Source organism: Balaenoptera borealis (genome assembly GCF_965194805.1).
Source record: "Balaenoptera borealis genome assembly, chromosome: 19".
Lineage (NCBI taxonomy): Eukaryota > Metazoa > Chordata > Mammalia > Artiodactyla > Balaenopteridae > Balaenoptera > Balaenoptera borealis.
The window spans coordinates 60,148,197-60,174,707 of NC_138878.1; the positions used below are offsets into that span (position 1 = coordinate 60,148,197).

Genomic DNA, 26,511 nt, shown 5'->3' on the forward strand with positions numbered 1-26,511 from the left:
TCCCCTGAGAATGCAGGCGTTTCCCTCCTAGCACTCGCTTCCGCTTCCGTATGTGACCACCGAGGCTCTGAGCTCCAGGAGGCAGAGCCTGCCTCAGTCATCACTGCTCCCAGCGACCTGCTCAGGTGGGTCCCAGAACAGCCACTAGAGAAACATGGAATGAATGAGTGAATGAAGTCTCTGGGCTGGAATGACTTCAGTGAGCACCTGAAAGGCTGAATGCTCTTCCCCAACCAGTGTTCCAGAGATTCGACAACAGACACCCCCAGCCAAGGAGAGGGCCCCATACTCCCTTTCAGGCCCTCCCCTATCCAGGTACAGTGAGTCTCACTACTGCCCTTCATCCCCTGGGGACAGAATCTCCTGCTTTCCAGCCCAGTATCCACCCCCCACCTCCCACCCCCGTCTCCTAAGTGATTTTGCCTCCATTTCTCCGTGTGGCATCCCCTCCCTCACCTGGAGGGAGCCAGGTGGTTCCTGTGGGAATCACTAACCCTCCCCCACCACTCCCCAAAGCCTGGCCAATCAAAGCACTCACTCCCTCTCCAGTCACTGTGATTGGTGCAGGACCAGGCACATGACCCAGCTGATCCAATGGGAGCTGGTCCAGAGTCTTTGGCTGAATAAATGAATGAAAGGGCCCTGGAACCAGCCATGCCTGAAGCTAATATAACCTGGACTTTATAGTAACATGAGCCAATGAATTCCCTTTTCTGCTTAATCCAGGACAACTTCGGTTTCTGCACTTGGAACTCAAAGTGTCCTGTGTAATTTGCCCCCCCTAAAGCATTCTCCAAGCCCCCAAGAAGAAGGGGTACAGGGGCCTCTCAGTACCCTGCCAGACATTACCTCTGGCTCGAAGTGCTGGAGCAGGACTTGAGGGGACAAGGAAAAGGTCTTCCTGACTTCTCAGACCTGGCACCGTCACCTGCTATAGGTTCCTGAGGCTTTTTGCCTCATTCCTGGGGCCCCAGGTCTCATGCCAACAGGGAACCAGTAAAGGCGGTCTTGCTGCCCTGGGAGAAGACCCAATGGCAGGAAAGTTCTCAGTCAGTGTTTGCTGGATGGGCCCACGCTTGCGCAGACTGGCAGCTCAGCCATCAGATGGGCTGAGGAGAAAGGAATCTCTCATTTTATCTCTAATTGTTTGCCCAGATGGAAGGAGGGAATGAACGAATGTCATTACCTGGGGCTCATCCTGCAGCCTGGGGCCTGGGTCACCACCACAGTGTGTCCAGGTCCCAAGTGGGAGGGAGTGGGAGGGGGAGGGGAGGGGGAGGGGAGGGACAGGCCATAGGGCTTGAAGGGGCAGTTCTGGAGGTGTCATGGGCTGCAGCCCTGGATCACAATGGGGCAGAATGGGGCAGCGCTTGGGGTGTTAATGGGGCAGTTATTGAGATATCATTCAAGTGGCCCCCTGGGGGTCACTATGATACGATGATTTGCAGTGGCCGCAGGCCCATCCCACGAGCAGGCCTTGCCCTCTGAGCACCCCACCTGCTCTGATCTACAGAGAAGGTCCCACCGCGGTCCTGGTAGCTGTGGCTGCCCAGACAGCAGTCGTGCCCCTGAACCAGGCCTGGCCCACTGCTCGGGCCCGGCTCAGCCTCCATCTCACCCAGCCACCTCGGGGCCCTTAGCCCCACCGGGACACAGACCTGCCACTTGCACGCCCATCCCCAGCCTCAGCTTCAGTCCAGACCCCGCCTCCTGGTCCTAGCCATCAAACTCACCCCCGACCCGGAGTAACCCCGAGTGAGGCCTGGTCACCCCCCATTAAGGCCTGGTCCTCCTGAGACTTGATCCACGAGTGAGTGGGACTGAGTTCTCTGTGTGAGGCCTGCCCAGTGAAACCACAAGGCGAATATTCTCATTTTCATTGGGTTCCTCAAAACAAATGCTCAGACCCTGGCAACAGCCTAAAAGCGGTTGTCATGGAACCGGCAGTAGCCAGTGGGGGAAGGAGAGGTGCCAGGGCCCCAGAGCCAAAGCCTCCTGCCCACTCTGATGTAGATGCGAAAAAACTGGCAGGACGAAGGGGGAGGGGCGCTGTGTCACACTTGGGTGGAGTGGGAGGGAGAGTAGTGATCTGTCACCCAGGAGGCCCATACTCGTGCAGGGGGCTGGCTGAGGACGTGCACAGGGCCCTGCTGGTCACCGGCATCCTGGAGGATCTGGGACAGGCAGCCATCGAAGCCGTCCTGCAGCCAGCCTTCCTGCCCCAGGGCACGTTCAGGCTGAGGAACACGAGGGACGTGAGGGAGGAGAAGGCCAAAGCCGCCTTCATGGAGTTTGTGGCGGACATTAATCATGGTGCCATCCCCAGGGAGATCCCGGGCAAGGACGGCGTCTGGAGGGTTCTGTGCAAGGACACGAGAGTCCTGAGGCAGATGAAACTGTCCTGAGGCAACTTGCTGCTGGATGAAAGGCTCCCACAGGCCGCAGTGGCCAGGGCCCCCAGGGACTCATCTGCCAATTCAGAGACCCAGGTCCCCTTCCTGGTGCAGCCATCAAGGCTAGCAAGGGCGGGGGGGCGGGCACAGAAATAGAGCCAGAGACAAAAAGAGGGGCCGAGGAGGACCGCCATTTACCTCTGCAAAAAAGGAGCTGAAGGATTCTTCCATCAGAGCCTGGGCATCGAGATCGCGGAGGTGGAAGAGGAGGACTTGGGCAGGGATAAATGACAATGCCAGTGCGCTCTACGCAACACTGCAAACGGCTGCAAGGAAGCCCTGCAGAGAGACGTGGATGAGGCAGACAGTCCCCATGGAGTTCTTAGCCCTGGTGACCATTGTGGACAAAGCCAAGAAGAAAGTGACAAAGACAGATGTGAGGTCATTACCGATGTGATCAGCTTGAGCATCACAGAAGCCAGGAGCAGAATCCGCAACACGATGGCTCTCATGGTCATGAGGGACATACCTGATGAGATGCTCAAGGGCAGTGATGTTTCAGGAGGTGAGTCTGAGGAATGAGGCAACCAGGTCACCCAGAAGGGCATGGAGAGCCCCGAGTTCTAGACATCATGGCCTACAGGATTTCATCAGACATCAAAACCCACAGGGAGATGTTGAAAATCGCTTCTGTGATCGAGTCGCTGCGCTGGAGCGAAAAGAAAGACAAGAAAGCTGCCTTTCCCGAGATCTTGTCCGTCATGGCCAAGGACACTTCCGGAACCCGCGTGAAGGTGGAGGAGGCAGGCCGCCAGGTGGACGCCGCGGTCCTGAGGAAGGCCAAAGACGGCGGTCACCTGCTGGGATGCATCGCCACCGTGGCTAAGCCTCAGACCCCCTCCAAGGGTAAGAAGGCTCCCGGTGGCCCGCTGGCGGGCTGGGGCGAGGACGAGGAAGATGAGGGTGGCCTCCTGGAGCTAGCGGTGCTCCTGGATGCCCAGGACGTGGCTGAGCGGCTCGCGGCAGCAAAGGTTTGTTTCTCAGGCGTGTTGTTACACATCAGTGCAGTGGGCTGTGGATATTCCCCATTCTAGAAGCCTAAGGGGCAGCCCTCATTTGGGCGTCTTCTTCTGAGGCTGACAGGTCGATGGCCAAACCTGCAGCGTCTGTCACAGCTTCTGCTGGCATCGGGCACTCAGCCCATCCCCTCACAACCGGACCAAGGCAAATCACAAGCCGCCTTGATTCTTTGGAGTCGGGGCGCATAATTTCCCCACACGAGGCACCACCAGCTACTTGGCGACAATCAGGAATGCGTACCCTCCTTAGAGGATCAGTGAACGAATGGAACGGTAGAATAATCTAACCCTCCACCGTCACACAACAAAGGCAAAACCTCTTTCCGTGGGGCTTTTGAGCTCTTGTCTCCCGCACTAGGCTGTGCACTCGTCAAGTTTGGGGATCAGACTGTCCTCAACTGAGCCCCTCGCTGCCCTGAGCCTCAACGTCCTCATCTGTAAAATTCAGCCTCGGCTGTTCTTGTGAGGTTGGGCTGTGATCGTTCATGAAAAGCATTTAGTACAGCCCGGGGCACGAGATAAACCTAAGCCTTGGCTCTGAAGGTGTCGGGAGCCGGAGGCTGGGATGATGACCGGGTTTGGAGCGCCTTCTGCTGGAAGAAGACGTAACAGCAGGGCTGCCCAGGCCGGGGACCACTCTGCATCTCAGAACCTCATCTGTAACCATGACCTAACGATGATGCCAACATCATGAGATTGCTTGAGGACTGATGGTGTTAATGCGTGTAAAATTACTAGAGTAATGTGATGAATTAAAGGTAAGTGCAAATTCTTTATCCTTCTCCCCATCTGGAGGTGGAGTTTATTAGAATGAAGTGGTAGTCACATTGAGGCTGCCAGCTTCTGCTTACTGACTTTTGGAACACTTGCTCTCGGGAAACTCTGTCGGAAGACCCAGCTGTCAAGTTTTGGGAAGGCCGAGCCACACGGAGAGGCTGTGGGTAGACGCTGCAGTTGAGAATTCCAGCTGAGGCACTAAGAGTTTGTTCCCTAAACTACACTAAACCATTTGATGGAGGGTAAAGAACCCCACCCAAAACAGATCCTTTGTAGCAGAAGATTTAGATCTAATGGCTGAGGGAATCAAACACTACATATTTTCCATTTGGGCTTACTATGCCCCCAGGAAAGTGAGCAAATCCAGAAGTCTTTTGGGACTGGATTCGTAGAACAGTTTCCTGTTTTCCAACAGGAAACTTGGGTATATATGCATGGTGATGAATCACTCATCTTCTGGTGGAATTTTTTTTAATCCTTTTTTTTTTTCTGGCTGCACGCAGCATGTGGGATCTCAGTTCCCTGACCAGGAATCAAACCCGTGCCCCCTGCAGTGGAAGCACAGAGCCCTAACCACTGGACCGCCAGGGAATTCTTGGAAATTTTAAAAAATAATTCTCAAGGACTTACATTCTGCATTGATTAGGACTATGGTTGAAGCTGTCGGCTGCAAGTTTCAAAGGTGCTGATGGGTGTATGTATTTGCTTGAGCTACCATAACAAAGCACAACAGCCTGGTGGCTTAAACAACAGAAATTAATTTTCTCACAATTCTGAAGACCAGGAGTCTGAGATCAAGGTGTCAGCAGGGTTGGTTTCTTCTGAGGCCTCTCTCCTTGCCTTACAGGTGGCTGTCTTCTCCCTGTGTCCTCACAAGCTCTGCCCTGTGTGTGTGTCTGTGTCCTAATTTCCTCATCTTATACCACCAGTCCTATTGGATTAGGGCCTTTTAATCCAATTTAAGCTAATTTAACTTAATTGCCTCTCTAAGCATCTTATCTCCAAATAAAGTCACACTCGGAGGTGCTGGGGGTTAGGACTTCAACATATGAATTTGGAGAATGACACAATTCAGCCCATAACAATAGGAAACTCTGGCCTGGAGAGACTGTTGACACAAGTATTTTCCAGGCAGGTGGGGGAAGGTTCTGGTTAAGTTTCAAGAATGTAAGATCCATACAAACAGGGACCAGTGCCTGATTGTTCACTGCTGAATCCCCAATGCCCTGCACTGTGTGTGGCACAGAGGAGAAAATAAACGTCCGATGAATGAATGAATGAATGTATGAATGAATGAGAAGCTTGCCTATAAGAGGCCATTTTAACCCCACTGGTTTTGTGTTGATACCTTCTGGAATGTAACTCTTCACCCTGAGGCCATAGTTCCTACAAAGCGTGTTTCAAATGTTTGTGGTGAGAGGGGCTTCCCTGGTGGTGCAGTGGTTAAGAATCCGTCTGCCAATACAAGGGACACAGATTCGAGCCCTGGTCTGGGAAGATCCCACATGCCGCGGAGCAACTAAGTCTATGCGCCACAACTACTGAGACTGTGCTCTAGAGCCCGTGAGCTACAACTACTGAGCCCATATGCCACAACTATAGAAGCCTGCGCTCCTAGAGCCCATGATCCACAACAAGAGAAGCCACTGCAATGAGAAGCCCGCGCACCGCCACGAAGAGTAGCCCCCGCTCACGCACAGCAACAAAGACCCAAAGCAGCCAAAAATAAATAAATAAATAAATTTAAAAAAATATTTGTGGTGAGAAACTTTATTCATTGCACATTTAAAAAATAGGAAATAGAATGCATCACTCCAGCTGGAAATATTTAACTCCCTGACTAAAGCATCACTAATCCTGTTGTAATTAACTCACCTTGTCCAGAAAGTGGAAAGGGTCTCCTGGAGTTAAGAAACGGATCGGTGTGCTTTTTCTCCTTTTATAAGTTTATGTAAGTAAAAGGAAAATAAAGTTATAGCAGCTTCATTTTCACATCAGCTACCTGGTCTCTGGATATCTGAGTTTGGGAGCTCTGCTCTAGTGCAATCTGGAAAGGAGCATGGATCAGCAAGGGGTGTTTTGGCTACAAGTTACAGATAACCAAACTGACAGAAGACATAAGCAAAAAGGATATTTCTTAGCTTTTTAACTAAAATTTTGGAGCAAGGAGGCTTCTGGGTTTAATCAGTCAAGTATGTTATCAAGAACCTAGAATCTTTCTATTCCTCCACTTATTAGCTTTTGCCTTCCAGCTTGTTGCCTTATGGTTACAAAATGGCTGCCAACCTCCAGGCATCACCTTTTCACACAACAAGCAAAAAGCAGGGAGGTGGGGGTGATGAGAGAGTCCTTTCCTCTCATGCCTCTCCTCTTTTATCCAGCAGCAAAAATATTTCCCAAAAGCCCTCAGCACACTCATTGGCCAGAACTGGCTCACTGCATACCAGTAGCTGCAAGGGAGTCTGGGAAAGAAGGGAGCTGGCTTTTTTAGCTTTTATAGTATCATAGTAGTATGTGGGAAAGGGGTTGGAAGTGATTGTTAGATCAGCCAATCAACATTATTAACGACTGAGGTGAACTCATGCCCACCGAAAAATTAATTTTTATAAGTTTTTTAAAATAAACTTATTTATTTTATTTATTTATTTTTGGCTGTATTGGGTCTTCATTGCTGCCCACGGGCTTTCTCTAGTTGCAGCTAGTGGGGGCTACTCTTCATTGCGGGGTGCGGGCTTCTCATTGCAGTGGCTTCTCTTGTTGCAGAGCACAGGCTCTAGGCATGCAGGGTTCAGTAGTCGTGGCTCACAGGCTCAGTAGTTATGGCTCACAGGCTCTAGAGCGCAGGCTCAGTAGTTGTGGTGCATGGGCTTAGTTGCTCCATGGCATGTGAGATCTTCCTGGACCAGGCTCAAACCTGTGTCCCCTGCACTGGCAGGCAGATTCTTAACCACTGCGCCACCAGGGAAGCCCACAAAAATAACTGTTAAACATTAAAACAAAGAGAGAGAGATGAAGCTGTCCCTTCTCTCCTGCAGCTTCCATGGGAGGGATACTACCTCGTATCATAAATCCTTCTGAAGAATCAGCTTCGAGGGGACTCCCTGGCCGTCCAGTGGTTAGGATTCTGCGCTTTCACTGCCCAGGACGTTGGTCGGGGAACCAAGATCCCCGTAAGCCGCATGGTGTGGCCAAAAGACAAAAATTAAAATTAAAATTAAAAAATAAAATAAAATAAAAATCAGCTTCCATAAAGTGGCAGATTGAGAATAATCCCCAAACATCCATCTCGTTTTCCTGTACAGCCAGGAGGCTTGAGTGAATTTTCCTGTTACCAGCCTCTTCTGTTCTCTGTTCAATTTAATCCTGTCCTTGGAAAGAGAATTTGAACAAGAGTCTGGGAGATTCTCTTAGAAACTGTTGCAATTTCCAAAGAAAAAAATAACCTCCCAAAGAAGCCTACTTTTCTGATTGGCTGTCTTCCTTGATATTTGTTGCCATGGTGTTAACAAGATTAAATAGTCTATTTTTTAAAGAATAAATAACCATAGGTCTTCTCTATCAAATCAGGAAAAGATTATTTCTATCCTTCCACGAACATTATGAAATAAAGGCCCAAGTCTTTTCTAGACTTGCTTTTTAACAAAGAAATCGAAAGTCTCATCCCAACTAAATTAACAAAAGCGTTTAGCACAGCGTCTACTCTCCTGCTAATGGCAAGTGTTAATATCAAATCCAGCGCGCCATCTGGTGGTCTGTGAGAGAACAGCAGGACTGACCGCAAGTAGGTACCCGGTTTGCGATCTGTACTGTTACGGCAGCCCTAACAAATAATACAACAGGTTTGTTTCTGGTGGTCTTAGACTGATTGGGCCAGAACACCTGACTGCTTTGACCAACAATATGTGACAGAAGTGACATTATGCCAGTCCTGGACCCAGCCTTTAGGGGACAAGCAGCTTCCATTGTGACCTCCTGGAGCCCTGACCTGCCGTGTAAGAATTGCAACTACCCTAAGAGCATTCTGCAGTGAGAAGGCCCAGGAGAATCGAAGATCCAGACCTGTGAGTGAAGAAGCCATCTTGAAAATGTATCCTCCAGCCCCAGCTGCCTCGGCTGATGCCACGCAGAGCCGAGATGAACATCCAACCAAAGCCTTTCTGACTTCCTGACCCACAAAATTGTGAACTCTAGTTTCTAGGTACTTGATAAATGTCTGTTGGATCGTTCAATGTATAAACACCCTCCTTCTTCTCCACAGCCACTTTCCTTTGGCTTCTAGTATTTCTCACTGTCCTTCTACATCACAGCTACCCCTGGTCCTGATGATTCTCTTTTCTCACTTACTTGAGCTTCCATCCTCCAGAGGCTTTGCGATCTAATCCCAGAAGCGACATACCATCTTTTTTGCCATATTGTATTTGTTAGAAGCCAGTCACTACATCTGACCTACCCCCAAAGGGGTATAAATCTCAGAAGGATGTAAATGCCTGGTGGCGGGATCGTTGGAGACCATCTTAGAGGTTGCCTATCACAAGTACATGAGTTAAGGTGATTATAAATATGACCACGGCTCCATCTGGTGGGAAATGCTGGTAAACAACAGAATATGTGACAAACTGGGGAGTTTTAACAATTCTGACTCCATGAAACACAGAAAACACAGGACACCCAGTTAAACTTAAATCTCAGAAAAACATCAAATACCTTTTTTAGTGTAAGTATGTCCCATGCAACGATCCGTACATACTTATTCTAAAAAATAACTCATTGAACACCAAGGGAGGGGCGTCCACAGAGCCTGTGGCTATCCAGCCCGGAACTCAGAGACAGGGCTGGTGTGGCCGGCAGAATAATGCCCCCCAAAGATGTTCACGTCTGAATCCCCGGAACCCGTGAAAATATTATGCTACATAGCAAAAGGGAATGTTTCGCTGTGATTAAATTAAGACTGTTGAGATCGGGGGACTTCCCTGGCGGTCCAGTGGTTAAGACTTCACACTTCCACTGCAGGGCATGGGATGGGTTCCATCCCTGGTCGGGGAACTGATTCCACATGCCGCACAGAGTGGCCCCCCAAAAAAGAAAAAGGCTGTTGAGATCAGGAGTTACCCTGGATTCCCTGGGTGGGCCCAGTGTAAACACCATGGTCTTGATAAGTGTTAGGAGTTGAATTGTGCTCCCCAAAAAGATATATTGAAGTCCTCTCCCCCAGGACCTCAGAATGTTCCCCCGAAATATATATTGAAGTCCTCTCCCCCAGGACCTCAGAATGTGACCTTATTTGGAAATAGGGTTGTTGCAGATGTAATTAGTTAAATTAAATTGAGGCCTGGGCTTCCCTGGTGGCGCAGTGGTTAAGAATCCACCTGTCAATGCAGGGGACACGGGTTCGAGCCCTGGTCCGGGAAAATTCCACATGCCGCGGAGCAACTAAGCCCGTGCGCCACAACTACTGAGCCTGCGCTCTAGAGCCCGTGCTCCGCAAGAGAGGCCATCGCAATGAGAAGCCTGCGCACCGCAATGAAGAGTAGCTCCCCGCTCGCCGCAACTAGAGAAAGCCCGTGCACAGCAACGAAGCAGCCAAAAATAAATAAATTAAATAAATTTTAAAAAAATGAGGTCAAACTGGAGTAAGGTGGGTTCTTAATCCAATATAACTGGCGTCTTTATAAGAAGACAAGGTGAGGATGCGAGGGAAGGATGCCATGTAAAGATGGAAGCAGACAGTTCAGTGATGCAGCTGCAAGCCAAGGAATGCCCCGGCCACCCCCAGAAGCTGGAAGAGGCAAGGAAGGATTCCCTTACCGGTTTCAGAGGGAGCTTGGTCCTGCCAACACCTTGATTTTCTTTGTTGTTTTTTAAAAAATATATTTATTTATTTATTTGGCTGCATCGGGTCTTAGTCACGGCACATGGGATCTTCGTTGCAGCATGCGGGATCTTTCGTTTCCACGCACGGGCTTCTCTCTAGTTGTGGCGCCGGGGCTCCAGAGCACGTGGGCTCAGTAGTTACATCGCACGGGCTTAGTTGCCGTGAGGCATGTGGGAACTTATTTTCCCGACCAGGGATCGACACTTCGTCCCCTGCATTGGAAGGTGGATTCTTAACCACTGGACCAAAACCATGAGATAATAAATTTCTGTTGTTTCAAGCCACCCAATTTGTGGTACTTTGTTACAGTAGCTCTAGAAAACTAATACAGTAAGGAAAAGAGGGATGCCAGAGAGAGAGAGAGAGAGAGAAGATGTGATGATGGAGGTAGAGGTCAGAGAGGGAGAGAATGGAAGATTCTCTGCTGCTGGCTTTGCAGATGGAGAAGAGACTGTTACTGACCAGGGTTCTTGGCCTCCTTAATCAATAGAAATTGATCAGACACCAGACAAGAAATTCAGGCAAGGCTTTATTGGGGCCCCTGCTGCAGCAGAGGCGAGCGCGTACAAACAACAGGTTCCCTTGCTGGCTTGCTCCTTGGGGCGGGGGAGGGGGGGGCGAGCTTGTTCCTTACATGGGGTGACGGTAGGGGTGTGTCCAGGGGTCGGGCCGGAGGGGCGGCATAGGTGTTTTGCCCGCCCCTTAGGTGGTGGTGTGTGCAGGGGGCATGCGCAGTACCCTGCTTTTGCTCCAGGCTCTTCAAAAGTGGCAGTTGGGTGTTTTGGTCTCTTTGTATCTTTTGTCCAGAATTTGCCCCAAGTGCACATGCACGCAGTTATTTTTAGTCCCATACAGTTTCTTTGTATTCTGTTGCTGGAGGAGAGGTGTGTCCAGGTGCAAGGATGGCAGCACTGCAGCAAAGGGTCCCAGGTCCCAGCCTGTCTCAAGACCACAAGCCAAGGAAGGCAGGTGGCTTCTAGAAGCTGGAAAAAGGTTAGGAAATGCATTCTCTCCAGAGCTTCCAGAAGGGGCACAACCCTGTCGACACCTTATTTTAGTCGTATATAACCCGCGTCAATCACCTCTGCTCCAGAACTGTAAGATAATTCGTACGTGTTATTTTAAGCTACTAAATTTGTGGTGATTTGTTACAGCGGCAACAGGAAACTGATATGGCTGGGCTGAGGACAAAGATGCAGGCAGGCAGGCAGGAAATGTCATTAGAGAGAGGAGCGTAGAGACGAATAAGATCAGGGTGAAAGGGTGAAGATGCCGAGAGGGCCTGAGCACGGATCAACCATGTACCATGCACAGACCAGGGAAGGGGAGGCCCTGAGGGAGGCTGGTAAGAAGCCATCAGAGAGATGATCAGAGTGCAAAGGACAGAAGCCCAGGGCTGACGCCTGTCATTCATGTAGATGGGGGCGGGGAGGAGCTCCCACTTCTCAGGGATGGTCCTCACGTCATCTCTGTACTGATGTCTTCCCCATACGGCTCTCGCACCCAGCCCTGCCGCCGGAGCACCAGGTCCCATTGGGCCTTGGCTGCAATTACATGGAAACCATGGGTGACGAGTTCCAAAGGTACAAATGGGAACCTTGAATGGAGATACTGGAGACACAGTGTTTTCCGGTGAGTTGTGGTTAATGTACCGGTTCCACTGGAAAAATGTAAAATCCGAAAGAGCAAGAACTTGTCTGTTTTGTCCACCTCTGGATTCCTAGGACCTAGAACAGCAGCTCTTGATGAGGGCCCCCCCAAGAGACATCTGGCAGTGAAACCTTTTTGTCTGTCACAACTGGAGTCAGAAGTGGAGGTGGGGCAGGGATTCTAAACACCCATCAGTGTACAAGAGAGCCGCCTCAACACACACGCATACACCCCCCCCCCAAGAATGATCCTGCCCATGGCAGACAGAATAATGACCCCCCAAAGCTCTCTTGTGTCCTAATCCCCAGAACCGAGGAACATGTTAGAATACATGGCCAAGAAGAATTAGGGTGGCAGATGAAATTAAGGCCGCTAAATCAACCTAAATAGGGAGATTGGGAATTCCCTGGCGGTCCAGTAGTTAGGACTCCCAGCTCTCACTGCCAAGGGCCTAGGTTTGAGCCCTGGTCGGGGAACTAAGATCCCCACAAGCCACGCAGTGTGGCCTAAATAAATAAATTCAACTGCATAGGAATTAAAAATAAAACAAAATGGGGAGAGTATCCTGGATTATCTGGGTGGACCCAAGGTAATCATAAGAATCCTTAAAAGTGGAAGAGGAAATAAGAAGAGAGAACCAGAGAGATGGCAGCATGAGAAGGACCTGGCCTGACGTTCCTGGTTTTGAGGGTAGAAGAAGGGGCCACAAGCCAAGGAAAGCACGTGGTTTCTGGAAACTGGAAAAGGCAAGGAAAGAGATAACAGATCCTCTACTAAAGCCCTGCCCCCACAAAAGGAATACAGCCCTGCTGACACCTTGATTTTAGCTCATTAAGACCCATTTTTGATGTCTGACCGTTAGAACTGTCAAAGAATAAATGTGTGTTGTTTCAAGCCGGTAAATTTGCAATCATCTGTCGCAGAAGCCATAGGCAATCAATACAGGCCCCAAATGTCAATAGATTTGGTGTCGAGAGAGTCTAACCTTGAACAGCATCTGGCATGCAGTAGCTGCTCAAAAGATATTTCTCAAAGGAATGAATGATTGAAAGTTAGATCTAGGGACTTCCCTGGTGGTCCAGTGGGTAGGACTCTGAGCTCCCAATGCAGGCGGCCTGGGTTTGATCCCTGGTCAGGGAACTAGATCCCGCACGCATGTGGCCACTAAGAGTTCACATGCTGCAACTAAGAAGCCCTCATGCCGCAACTCAGACCCAGTGCAGCCAAAATAAATAAATAAATAAATTATTTTATTTTATTTTTTTATAAATTTATTTATTTATTTTTGGCTGTGTTGGGTCTTCGTTTCTGTGCGAGGGCTTTCTCTAGTTGTGGCGAGCGGGGGCCACTCTTCATCGTGGTGTGCGGGCCTCTCACTACCGTGGCCTCTCTTGTTGCGGAGCACAGGCTCCAGACGCGCATGCTCAGTAGTTGTGGCTCACGGGCCCAGTTGCTCCGCGGCATGTGGGATCTTCCCAGACCAGGGCTCGAACCCGTGTCCCCTGCATTGGCAGGCGGATTCTCAACCGCTGCACCACCAGGGAAGCCCAATAAAAATATTTAAAAAAAAGAAGTTTGGATCTATACAAATGATTTCCGTTTTGTGACAAAAGAGTGTTTCCTGGCTGGTTTCTTAGCCAAGAGATTGCTACTGAGAGGTGCCTTTCTGCATCATCACCTGTGTTCATTCATTCTGGAATTTCTTTTCCTTTTTTTAAATTTTGGCCACGCAGCATGGCTTGCGGGATCTTACTTCCCAGACCAGGGACTGAACCTGGGCCCACAGCAGTGAAAGAGTGGAGTCCTAACCACTGGACCACCAGGGAAATCTCTGGAATTTCATCTTTAACCTTGAGGCTGAGATGACCACAAACTTGGCTTACACGTTTGCTACTGGGAGGTGTGTTTAATTATTGTGTGTTCAGGAAATAGAACTTATCCCTCAAGTTTGAGATTTAACCCTTCATGACATCGTCACTAATCCAGTTATAATTAATTCACCTCGAGCAGAAAGGCCAGAGAAACTCCTGGAGTTATGAAAAGAATCTGTGTGCTTTGCCTCCTATTATAAGTTTATGTGAGTAAATGTAAAATTAAGTTCGAACAGTTTCAGGGTTTTTGTAACAGCTTGATAGGTGTATAATTCACATGCCAGAAAAATCCACTCTTCTAAAGTGTACTAGTCAGTGGATGGGGTATATTCCCTGAGCTGTGCAGCCATCAGCCACATCAATTTTAGAAAATTGTCATCACCCAGCAACAGAAATCCTGAAGTGTTCAAACAAAAACTTGTACATCAATGTTCTCAGCAGCATTATTCACGACAGCCAAAAGGTAGTGACAGCCCAAATGGCCATCAACAGATAAATGAATAAACAAAGTACAGTGTATCTGTACAATGGAATATTATTCAGTCATAAAAAAGGAATGAAGGACTGATACACACTACTTCTTTTTTTTCCCCGCCCCCCACCATCCCCTTCTGGCTCTTGCTCTTCTGGTCCTTTGGACACCCTTGTAATAAATCCCCTGCATTAAATTTCCTCTGCTTGAAACACCTGGAGTAGCTTCTGTTGAGAAGCCACAACTCTACAGAGCTCAATTTCTGTGAGTGTATCTCTATTCCAGGCAGAGCACAGCTGGAAAGGGAGCAAGATGAAGGGTGGTTATTATGACAGTGCCGCAACTAAAGAAGAATTCTAGGAAAATAGAACTTTTTTTCAACCTCTACCCACTCAGGCTGATCTGGGACAAACACCCTTGTTCAGGGGTGTGTAGGGGATGGGGTTGGAGGAACGGTGTGTGTTACTCTGTGGGTCCCTGAGGCTATGGGCGGAAGAAGGGAGCTCAATGTCTTAGTCTGCTCACGCTTTGATAACAAATACCCTCAACTGGGTGACTTTAACAACAGACATATATTTTCTCACAGTTCTGGAGGCTGAGAAGTCCAAGATCAAGATGCTGATTTTTGCCTGTGATGTCAACCAAGGATATTCAGAATCAGCTCCTTAAAATGCAAGTTCGCAGCTATTAGCCAATGCAGTTTGATAAAGTGATTTTAAATTTTTAATTAAAAAAATGTTTAAAATGTAAAAAAAGAGGGACTTCTCTGGCAGTCCAGTGGTTAAGACTCTGCGCTTTCAATGCAGGGGGCGCAGGTTCAATCCCTGGTCAAGGAACTATGATCACACATGCCGTGCGGCCAAAAAAAAAAAAGTAAAAACTAAAAGAGGTGAAGATGTTCTCTCTTCCCTGCAGCTACACACAGAGATACTGTTTTGCATAATAAAGCCCATCTAAAGAATCTGCCGCATATAAGGAAACAAACTGAGAACACCCATCTGGTTTTCCTGTGCAATCTGGAGGCTTGAGTTCCTGTCACCAACCTGTTCTGTTCATTTAAGACTGTCCTTGAAGGATAATTTGAACAAAAGAGTCTTTGAGAGTCTCCTTGAAATTGTTGCCATATCTTGAGAAAAATAACCTCCGAGAGAAATCTGCAATTCTGATTGGTTGCCTTCCTTGATCATTTGTTGCCATAGTGATAACATCATCTCTATTGTTGAAAGGAATAAATGTCGGTTTTCTCTCGCTGTCTCAATCTGAACAGGATCGTTGGCACTTTTCTCCCACAAACATAATGGAAATAAAAGCCTGTGACTCTGCTAGATTTCTTACTTTTACGGAAGACATTGAGAATCCTGACTCATTTAAGTGAAGCAAAGCGCTCAGTCCCTATGTGCACAAATGGCGGTAGCTATGGTCACCGCGATGGCGGTGAGTTGCAATCCTAACTTCACCAGAGCGCCCGCTGGTGGGAAATGAGAGAACAACAGGTCTGGCCCTGCTAGGAGACCCCCCCTCCCCTCGCTTCCTCTTTGGAGCGCTCACCACCACCAGCCCCCTGGTCAGGCTCGCGATGGCGGACAGAGCGAGGACAGAGATCCCTGCAGATTCTGCAGAGGATGGAGGAATAGCCTCTCCCTCTCTCAGCACACGCTATGGACACCTACTGTATGCCAGGCATTGTGTTATGCCTTCCACACTATCCAACCTCATTGCAACCCCTTAAGGAGGAAATATGACCCTCCCGCTTTCTGCAGATGAGGACTCCAAAAACAGAGAGGTTAAGTCTCTTGACCAAGGTCACACAGCCAGAAACTGGAGGAGCCATGAGTTATTTAAACCCAGGTCTCTCTGACTCTAGGCAGAGAAATTCAGCACAGAGGAAGTGTGGTGGGATCCAGAAGGCTCCCAATCTACCTTCAAGAGAGATTATCCAGCAAGGGGCTTTCAACATCCAACCATATAATTGTCCTGGTAAATCGTGGCTAACAGTTATTGAGCACTTGTTATGTGCTATGTTCTTGGCTAAGCACTTGAGATACATAATCTCACTAAATCCTCCTGATAGATTTAGGGAGAAAAATTATTGTGCCTATTTCATAGAAGAGGAGACTGTGGTTCAGAGAGGCCCATTAAATTGCCCAAGGTTACACAACTGGGAAGTATTGGAATCAGGATTATGAACGCATGTCTGCCTGGCTCCAAGGGTTCTGCTCTTCTGGACTACGCTATTTAGGAAGAGAGACAGGATTTGGATTTGAGTGTGGCCCTGACCCAATGCAAAAAGTGCTTTCTGGATCTAGGTGACACTGTGACATTTTCTGATTATAGTCTTTCTGTATCCAGGGGTTCCCCATCTATGGAGTCAACTAACCTCGGATCACAAATATTTGAAAAAAATTCCAGAAATTTCCAAAAAGCAAAACTTGAATTTGTTATGCTCCAGCAACTATTTACGTAGCAAATACACTGTATTAGGTATTATGAGTAATCTAGAGATGGTTTAAAGTACATGCGAGGATGTGTGTACATTATATCATGTACTATGCCATGTTATGTAAGGGACTTGAGCATCTCAGGATTTTGGTACCCATGGCAGTGTGTGTGTGTGTGTGGGGGGGGGGGGGGTTCCTGGAACCAATCCCCTGTGGAGACTGAGAGACAACTGGTAGTTGCTTACTTTTTTTGTCTCGGTTGTCTATTGCTGTATAACAAATCACCCCCAACACCTGGTGGCTTAAAACAACAATTATTTATTTTGCTTTATTTTGCTCACAAACCTGCAATTTGGAGAAGGCAGTGACAGTACTCTGCTCCACATGGTATCACCTGGAGAGCATCAGAGTCTGCTTTCAAAATGGCACACTCATGTGAGCTGTCTTCTGGGAGCTCAGCTGGAACTGAGGGCTTGAGGCCTCATTTCCTCTCCACATGGTTCCTTCCTCTGGCTGCTTGAGCTTCCTTACAGTATGGCAGCTGGATTCCAAGAGCAAGCATCCCAAGAGAACAACTCAGAAGTGTGTAGCATTTTTACAAGCTAGCTTTGGAATTACATTACATCACTTCCACTTTATTGGTCAAGGCCCACTCGGATTCCAGGGAAGGAGACACAGACGCCACTCTTAATGCAGGAATGGCAAGGTTCTAGAAGAGCATGTGGGATGTGAGACATTTTTGTGGCCATCTCCAGAAAATAAAATCTGCCACACTCCTGAAGGCAGCATAAGGTAGAGGGAAATCTCCCACTTGACCTCACCTTGCCCACTCTCTGGAAGGAGGGGGTGTTTTACTGGGGGAAGATGGGAGGCTGAAGACCCTGCCTAGCCTTGGCCTTGGAACCCTAAGAATCCAAGACTTGTTTTCAGGACAAAAGGTGTCGTTTGGGGAGAATATATCTCTTTGTGGGGATATTTAAGGATCCATGGGCTGGACCTGCCTGTTATTGAATGGCTTACCAAAGACCTCCAGATAACTCAGTGGATAATTCTGGAAACACCAAGGTCAAGATCCCAGTCTTTGCGGCCAGGCGGACCAGTGTCCAAACCCCAGCTTTGCCACTATCTGTGTATCTCTGGTCCATTGCAACCTCACTTTCCTAACTTCCTAATCAAAAGAATATCCAGTGGGGGGGGGGGGTCAATGAAGACTGAGGTGCAAGGTGTAGGGATCAGAGCAGGATCTGGAGCAAGAAGCAGTATTGGTGTTGCTGGCAGGTGCTTCAGGCCCACCGTGGCTAATATCTATTTCCATCGGTGCCACAGCTGCTCCCTGCCCCTGTAGGGGCACAAGCTGCTGCAACTGGGTCATCCAGGTTCACAGTCCCTATCCCCATCAGAACTGCGCACAAGCTGGGATGTACGCCGTATGAATGGAATAAACTACATCAGTTTAACCCGCAACGACAGATGCCCCAAGGTGAAACATGCAATGAGCTTCCAGAGTACAAAGTCATCCCCTCCAGAAATTTAATGTCTGTGACACTTTTGCCAGGGAAGAAAAGAGGGTGGCAGAAATCTGTGCAAATGGTCCCACGCACTGCCGTTTAATGGTCACAGACATGAATGAGGACCCCTGGGAGCATTTTTGCTGAATATGGTCCTCGCCATTCCTGTACTGGGAGAGCGTTAATGAAGGGATTGAGATTAGGCTGTCCTACACATCTGGGGTGAAAAAAGATATGATGAGTGTTTACAATTTATATAAAGACAGAAAAGCACTAATTATAGTCCTGCTTTTGAAGAGTTCTGTACATCATTTGGGGACCCCATCGTTTAGACTTGATGGCTCTTTTTTTTTGGCTACGTTAGGTCTTCGCTGCTGCGCGCAGGTTTTCTCTAGTTGTGGCGAGCAGGGACTACTCTTCACTGCCGTGCATGGGCTTCTCACTGCGGTGGCTTCTCTTGTTATGGAGCATGGGCTCTAGGCGCACGGGCTTCAGTAGTTGTGGCACGCAGGCTCAGTAGTTGTGGCTGGCGAGCTCTAGAGTGCAGGCTCAGTAGTTATGGTGCACAGGCTCAGTTGCCCCACGGCATGTGGGATCTTCCCAGACCAGGTCTCGAACCCGTGTCCCCTGAATTGGCAGGCGGATTCTTAACCACTGCATCACCAGGGAAGTCCAAGACTGGATGGTTCTTGGGTAGCAATCTGTGGAAAAAATTAAGTAATCTAAAGCAAGCAGGGGAAGGTCCGATGAGCACTGATATTTACGCAGCGTTGGAGTATCTCCCTGCAGATTACTTATTGATTACAAAAGGAAAAAGAGTAACTTCACAGCTAGAAACATCACCATTGCCAGTAATGGGACAAAATGCATCATCTGCCTCCAGATAAGATGCACTGAGGACACAGAATGACTTCTATGACAGTCTTTCTTTTTAAAAACTATATAACCTGAATCTGGTCGTGAAAAAACATCAGACCAACTCAAATAGACATTCTACAAAATAACTGACATGAAATTTCAAAACTGTCAATGTCATAAAACACAAAGAAAGACTGAGGAACTGTTCCAAACTAAAGCAGTATGATAGTTAATGGAATATGTCATCCTGACTGGGTAAAGTAAAGGAAAAAAAAAAACTTTTTTTTTTTTTTTACTATAAAGGTCATAATTGGAACAATTGACAAACTTTGATAAAGCTTCATAGATTAGATAATTGTATCATTGCTGAATTTCCTGATTTTGATCATTGTAACTGTAATTTCAGAGGCAAATGTCTTTGTTCTTAGGAAATTCACATTTGAGCATTTGGAGATAATGTGGCATGAAGTCTGCAACTTATTCTCAGATGATTCAGAAAATATTTACATAAACGTATGGATGGATAATAATGCCATATTTAATCAATTCTCGGTTGCTCATTTTAACGTGTCTGAATGCAGGCTTCCTCTTCAACAAATGTCAGCCAGGCAGCAGTCCACGTGCAGATGTCATTGGCTCTCTGCATACATCTAACCTTGTGCATGGGTGACAATGGCTTGGAAGAATATCCTGGAGACAAAAACAGCACCCTTTAACAAATGCTGCCTCGTGATGGCACAAAGAATGATATCTTGAGCAGCAATGACCCTGAGCAAAAAGTGAATCTGTATTTACCTAGAAATAATCCTAGAGAACAAGCTGATATAATATTAGAACGAACTTCAATAGGAGGCTGGATTCAAGATCACTTATAAAAAGTCATAACGTCAATACACACCAGGCTGCTAGAAAATTGTGGAAAATTGGATCCCATTCAGATTGTCAACAAAAACTTTAAAATATCTAGAAATAATCCTGCCCCAAGTTAGTAGGAATCAAATGAAGAAAATTTAAATGAGGACGTGCCAATTCTTCCCCAAATTAATCCTTAAAGTAAATTAAGACAATTATAGTTTAAAAAATCCATAAAATATCAGTTTCACAATATCAGCCTCCCTTATAGCTAGAAGTGGCCATGAACAGTATTTAGGTCAATGGGATGTGAGCAGAAGTGATGTTTGCAAAGTGTGGGTCATCTCCTGTGGCAAAGAATAGCCAGTGTCCACCAAATCCTGTTTCCTCTTCTTGGGCAAACAGCCATATAGGCTTCCCAGTCTCTCTTGCAGTTATGTCTGGCCTGGGGCTGGGTTCTGGCCAATGAAATGCAATCAAAATACATGAGCTACATCCAGGACAAGTCACCACATGATCCTCTGTGTTCTCTCTTTCTCCAAATTCTGGCTGGACAGAGGATCCAGAAGAGAATTTTGAGTATGTCGTGGATAACAGAACCATAAAAGAAAAGGAACTGAGTCTCTGAAGACCATCTGCCTAAAAGGAACTCCCACATTAGACATTGTGTGAGTGAGATATATACAGTTTTATTGTGTTAAGCCACTGAGACTTGGGAGCTTATTTGTTACAGCATCTCAGATTACTTACCCTAACTACTGCATCTTCTCAGTGACAACACTAAATGCCCTTCTTTGGCTGTTTTTTACCTTCCTGCTAATTGGGAAGTGGCAGCAACTGTAGCAGCTCCTTAGGTACGTTCGTGGAAGCCACATGTGGATGATGGCAGGGCCAACCCACCAGCCCTGGATGACCTCATGTAGTAATACTGGGGCTGAATCAGCTGCAGGAGATGATTTTTGGAGGAAGAAAGTGAGTTTGAGGAAACTGCTTTGGGAGAAAAGGTTTGGAGACAAAATAGAAATGAGTAAAGAAGGGGATTAAGAATGTTTCCCCATGTCATAGACAACTTAACTTTCCTATTTTTTTCCAGGAATTTCCCAAGAAAAATCCAAGACATTTTTATGTGGTGGAACTTTTTCCCACCACACACCCTTCTTGCTAACCCGACCCCAGTTTTGTCCAGGTACCAGGTAACAATGTGCTCAAGGAAAGTGTGCCTTGCCCCAAAAGGTGAACCTTGTTTGGTCTAAACCTTGTTCCTGTTTGCTAGTGATTGATTTAGGAGTGATCATGTGACTCATTTTGTGCCAATAGAATTTGAAGGGGTTTTGAGAAAAGGTTTATTCTCTCTGATAAAGGAAAATAAAAGAAACTTATTCCATTCCATCCTGATTTCTGTTACTGGCTTGGGAAGTAACGTCTGGAGCTGTGGCAGCCATCTTGCCACCATAAAGCAACGAGCTTAAAGACAGAAAATATTGAAGATACCACAGCAGAAGGAGAAAAAAAGTCTGGGTCCTTGGTTGCATCATTGAGCCACTGAACCAGTCCTGATCTGACCCTGCCTCCAGACTATTACGTAAGATACTTTTTTAAAAGAAAACTTAATGAGGTAAAAAATCACAGATAGGTGACCAATATAAGGATACTTGGAGCAATCACTATAAAAATGCAAAGAGGTAGAGTTAAGAAAAGCAATCATCAATAGCAACAAGGACACTCAGAGCCCAGATCTTAGTTTCTAACCTCATTCTCCAATAAAAGGAGCCAGGGCTCCTTAGAGAAATGGCTGATTGTAGGATTGGAGCAAGAAATATACAAGATGAGTCTGGAACATCCTATAAAGTAGTAGCCAGAGAGTAAGGAAGTGCTAAAACACACACACACACACGCACGCACGCACGCACACACACACACACACACGATGAGGCTGGTGGAATCAGTAGGTCACAATGAGCATCATTTCTGAAACATGAAATGGAATAGGAAAGAAAATATCAGAGTGCCTTGCCTATAGTATGACTAAGTTCTGCTTCTGAAATTTTTGTTTCAGACTAAATATATAGTTTCTGAAAAATATATATATATATGAAATATGGCTGGGTTATGATGTAAAATGTGGTTCTTGCTGTGAAGCTCATTCGAAATAATTTGAAAGCCACTTATCAAGGATATAGTTAAGAGTAGAACTGCTAGATTTTAGCAAAGGTACATGTTCAACTTAACAGATATGGTCAAATGTCTCTCCGTGACCAAGACCATGGTATGGTCACCAAATTCTGTTTCCTGTTTTCTCTTCTGGGGCACAGGAGAAAATACACTTCTCCATCCCTTAGCAGTGACATGGGACCATGTGGCTGGTTCTGGACAATGAAATGTGAGCTGAAGTGACAGATGTCACTTCTACTAAGACAATGAAAACTCCCTGGGACATTCTCCAATCTCTCTTCCCCTGCTGTGGCAACACAGAGACCTTCAGGAGAGATAAAAGAGCCTGGGACACCAAGTCACCACATGGAGGACATCTGTCCTGCAGAGAGGCCAAGACCCTTGGTGGATTTTATGTGAGTGAGAAAGAAATTTTAACTGTGTTAACTGAGATTTTTGCAGCTGTTACTGTACTATAACCTAGCCTACCCTAAATGGGACACTCACTAGAGCCTTTGTATCAATATATTCTCCCACCAGCACTGTAGGAGAATTTCCATCTCCCCATATTTATCTAGTTATTATTTTAAAATATTTATTGAGCACCTATTATATTCCTGGCTCTGCTTTTGGCACTGAAGATACAACAGTGAACAAAATGGAAAGATCAGACCTCATGGAACTTACATTTCAGTGGGAGAATCAAACTCTAAATAGAATAAATAAGAAAAGTATATCATATTTGAGAAAGTGGTCCCACCTATGAAAAAAATAAGGCCAGGTAAAGGCAATTGGGAGTGTTGGTTTACAATTTTAAATGGGATGGTCAAGGTAGGCCATCATTGAGGACGTGTCATTTGAACAAAGCAAAGAAGGAGACAAACCACATAACTATCATGGGGAGAGCATTTGAAGACGAGGAAATAATACAAAGGCTCTGAGGCAGGAGTCAGCCAAATGTGTTCAAAGAACAGCAAAGAGGCCAGTGTGGCTGGAACCAAGAGAGTGAGAGAAGAGTGTAGGGAGGTGAGGTCAGAGAAATAACAGGGTCACCAGATCGTGGCGTGGATCCAGCAACAGATAGTATTATTGGACTTGGTGTTTGTCCAGCTGATGGATGTGAACTGGGATGTTGATGATAATGGGGTTGAGCCTTAGTTTATTGATCATTCCTAAAGCTCAGAAGATTTGAAGCCACTATCAAGATTCTTGCCGGGCTGTAGCATAGGACAACCTGAGGCCTGGAAGTTCAGGTGGTCCCCTGTAAGGTCACTAAGATCATTTCCCAACCATGGAAAGAAGGTGCTTTGAGGTTAGGATCATCAGAGTTAGCAATAGGACTCCAGTTGAACTTGAAATTCCAGACCAACAACAAAAAATACATTTTAGTGTAAGTATGCTCCATGCAACTTTTGCTCAAAAATATTACATTGAGCAAAGGAAGCCAAGACCAGAAAAATGCATGCTATATGATTCCATTTCTACAAAACTCTAGAACAGGCAAAATTAATAATGACAGAAGCCAGAACAATGGTTGCTTGAGGGGGACAGGAATTGACTGGGAAGAGCCACAAGGGAGCTAACTTCTGGGATGATGGAAATGTTCTAAAGCTTGTCTTGGGTGGTGGTTACATGATGTACACAATGATCAAAACTCATTGAACTGAACACTTTAAGATCTGTGGCATTTTACTGAATGTAAATTATGCCACGCCTGGAAAAAAATAAAGAGTCATACAATTAGCTCTGAACCACTCAGAGGTATGGAAGTAGGACATGCTGATTGGTTTATGCCTGAAACACATGACCCCTCACTAATGTAGGCATAAGAGCTTCCACCAAAGCAAGGGCAGTAACCAAAAAGGAGACATGTATATGTTTGGCTGTTATAACAAAGTGATCCAAAATAACAGTGGCTTAAGCAATACAGAAATTTATTTCTCTCTCGAATAAAAGTTTGGCACTGGGGATGGAAGGGTGGGCTCTGCTCCAGGCAATCATCAAGATCCCAGGTGAGTATGGTCACCATTGGTCTCTCATCTAATGCCTACAAGGGCTGCTCTACTAGCAGGCAAGAGGAGAAGGAGGGCATGTCCTCCCCTTTAATGGTATACCCAGAAGTTTCATATATCACTATCCTTTTTGGCCAGAATTCAATCAAATGACCACTCACAACTGCAAGGAAGGTTGGGAAATGTAGTTTTTATTCAGGATGGCAATGTGCCCAGCTAAACTTCTATTATGCTGGAAGACATGGAAAATGGATAATAGAAGACAAATATGATCTCTCCCACTGGTAGTGTAATGGTGTTTAAGAGTGTGGGGTTTTCAGGCAAACTGCTGGGGATCAAATCCTGACTCTACCTTCTACTGTGTGACCATGGGCAAGCTACTTCACTTCTCTGTTTTTGGTCAAGCTTTCATACCTCTCTTGTCTCATCTAATTCCAGTGGCAATAAAGCAGTTTCATCAAGTGGAAAATGGAAGTAACAAACCCATAGGGATATTGTAGGAACTAAATAAACTAATGGATGCAAAGCGAGTGGAATGGTGCATGGAACAGAGTAAGTGCTCAAACATGTTAATAGTAGTATATGTATTATTTCATAGGCCTAAGTAATTCAGAAGTTAAGGTCTGCCTGGCAGAAATCAAGACTCAGAGACAGGGAGGAGAAAGGGGGAGAGAGCATGAGCCTGACTTCATTTTGCTTATTTGTTCAGCAAATGTTGACTGGGTCCTTGGCCTTCTGTTTCAGGGCCAATGCTGATGACCAACACAGGGTTTAGCCCAGCTCACATCCATCAGAAAATCTTTGGATGCAAGTGACAGAAATTCAACTCAAACCAGTTTGGGATAAATGAGAAATTTTAATAGCTCATATAATTCAAAATCCTGGCATGATGGTTGTGCAGCTGGCCTCAAGAGTACTGGAACCAGGGAAGTGAATGGCAACAGGACTCTCTCACTCCATCTCTTCTTTGCTTCTCCCTGGTATCACTTTTTTTTTTTTTTTTTTTAAATAATTTTATTTATTTATTTATTTATGGCTGTGTTGGATCTTCGTTTCTGTGCGAGGGCTTTCTGTAGTTGTGGCAAGTGGGGGCCACTCTTCATCGCAGTGCGCAGGCCTCTCACTATCGCGGCCTCTCTTGTTGCGGAGCGCAGGCTCAGTAATTGTGGCTCACGGGCCCATTTGCTCTGCTGCATGTGGGATCTTCCCAGACCAGGGCTCGAACCCGTGTCCCCTGCATTGGCAGGCAGATTCTCAACCACTGCGCCACCAGGGAAGCCCCCCTGGTATCACTTTAATTCTCCCCTCCAGGGTGGGAAAATGGCCACAGACAGTGCCAGCCTATTTCTTCACAGCCTCACCATGCAAAAGGAAAAGGCTTCCTGTCCCCAAACTCTAGATCCAAAAACCCAGGGAAGGACTCTCATTAGCCTACATCCTGTTCCAGGTGGGACATAATGATTGGCTCACTCACCATTCCTCAGCCAATCACCGAGACGGGTACGGGACATGTAATCGAATGGCAGCTCCCATTCTAAACAAGAGAAGGGGAGCGTTTCTGAGCTCCAGTAAACAGTCTCAGCTAACCTTCGCACTCTTTTTCCTCTTATGGCTGGAACCTTAGAACAAGGAGTGCAAGAGTCAAGTGGTCTGCAAGACAACAGGACAATGGTTGGGAAGTTTGGTCTCCCCAGCCCAGTCAATCACGGGTCCCTACATTACACCAGGCACCCAATTCAGTCTTTTTTAATGCATGACTGAATTAACGCCCTGTTCCCAGAGGCTGTCCTGCGACGGCCCCACTTCCACAGACCCTGAGCCAATCAGGAGTGAAGCGGGGATAGGGGTTCCGGACACCTGTGGAGGGTGTCTCAGGGTGCACGCACCTGTCCCAACGGGCAGTACCTTCAGGGGAAGAAAGGAACCTTGAAGGCCCCGCCACATCTTAGGGCCCAGTTGGGGGCGGGGCTTCCAGGCCAGCATTTTGGATTGCACCATCTTCCATCCGTTAGAGGGGAGACCCGAGAAAGTGCTTCTGCATCTTCCGCCACCCCTTTACCACTCCCTGACCACGAAGATGATGTATTTGCTTCTGTAACAGTCACACAATTTTCCCCTTCGCCTCATTACGCCTCACAGCTCACACAGCCACACATTTCAGGCTGCCCACCACCACCACGCAGTGGCTCGCCCCAGTTTGACGCATTGCAGGGAAGGCCGGACCAATCGGCACCGCGCTCTCATTTCCGCCGTCGCCCGGGCCCAATAGCGGCGCGGCTCACACAGGAACGCGTCACGCGCCGCCAAGAAGTGCCCCTCCGCCGAGGAGAAAAGTAGAGTGGGTACAGGGGGCGGGGCGCGCGGCGACGGAAAGTAGTCCCGCGGCGGGTGCGCGCGCGCGCGGCCGGCCACAAACCCAGCTCCGAACTGGGTGGGAGCGAGAGATCCGCGGACCCGGCAGTGCGGAGAGAGGCGCGGAGGGATCCGTGGGAGCCGCAGTGCGGCGGCGCGCGGACCGGGCGGGGCGGGGCCGGGTGAGGCGGGGCGCGCGCGGCGGTCGTTGAGGGACCGTTGGGGC

At 47.3% G+C, this 26,511-nt stretch overlaps 1 protein-coding gene and 1 long non-coding RNA gene across 3 annotated transcripts; one reads left to right on the forward strand and one right to left on the reverse strand.

Moving 5' to 3' along the window:
- Positions 1–1,631: 1,631 nt before the first annotated feature.
- Positions 1,632–3,938, forward strand: LOC309616527 (paraneoplastic antigen-like protein 8B; the record flags this gene model as incomplete). Its single annotated transcript, XM_082367184.1, has 4 exons — positions 1,632–2,398; positions 2,804–2,958; positions 2,997–3,424; positions 3,831–3,938. The coding sequence occupies exons 1-4, from the start codon at positions 1,935–1,937 to the stop codon at positions 3,936–3,938; spliced, it is 1,155 nt and encodes a 384-aa protein (XP_082223310.1). The 5' UTR covers positions 1,632–1,934.
- An 11,745-nt stretch (positions 3,939–15,683) lies between these two features.
- On the reverse strand, positions 15,684–26,286 carry LOC309617666. Of its 2 annotated transcripts, XR_014238099.1 has the most exons (4): positions 25,820–26,286; positions 25,408–25,583; positions 20,521–20,757; positions 15,684–18,761 (listed from the first exon to the last, which is right to left on the reverse strand). It is a non-coding gene; the product is annotated as an uncharacterized lncRNA (long non-coding RNA). The 2 variants fall into 2 exon arrangements; XR_014238100.1 differs by lacking the exon at positions 15,684–18,761 and having other exon boundaries at positions 18,770–20,757.
- Positions 26,287–26,511: the final 225 nt, after the last annotated feature.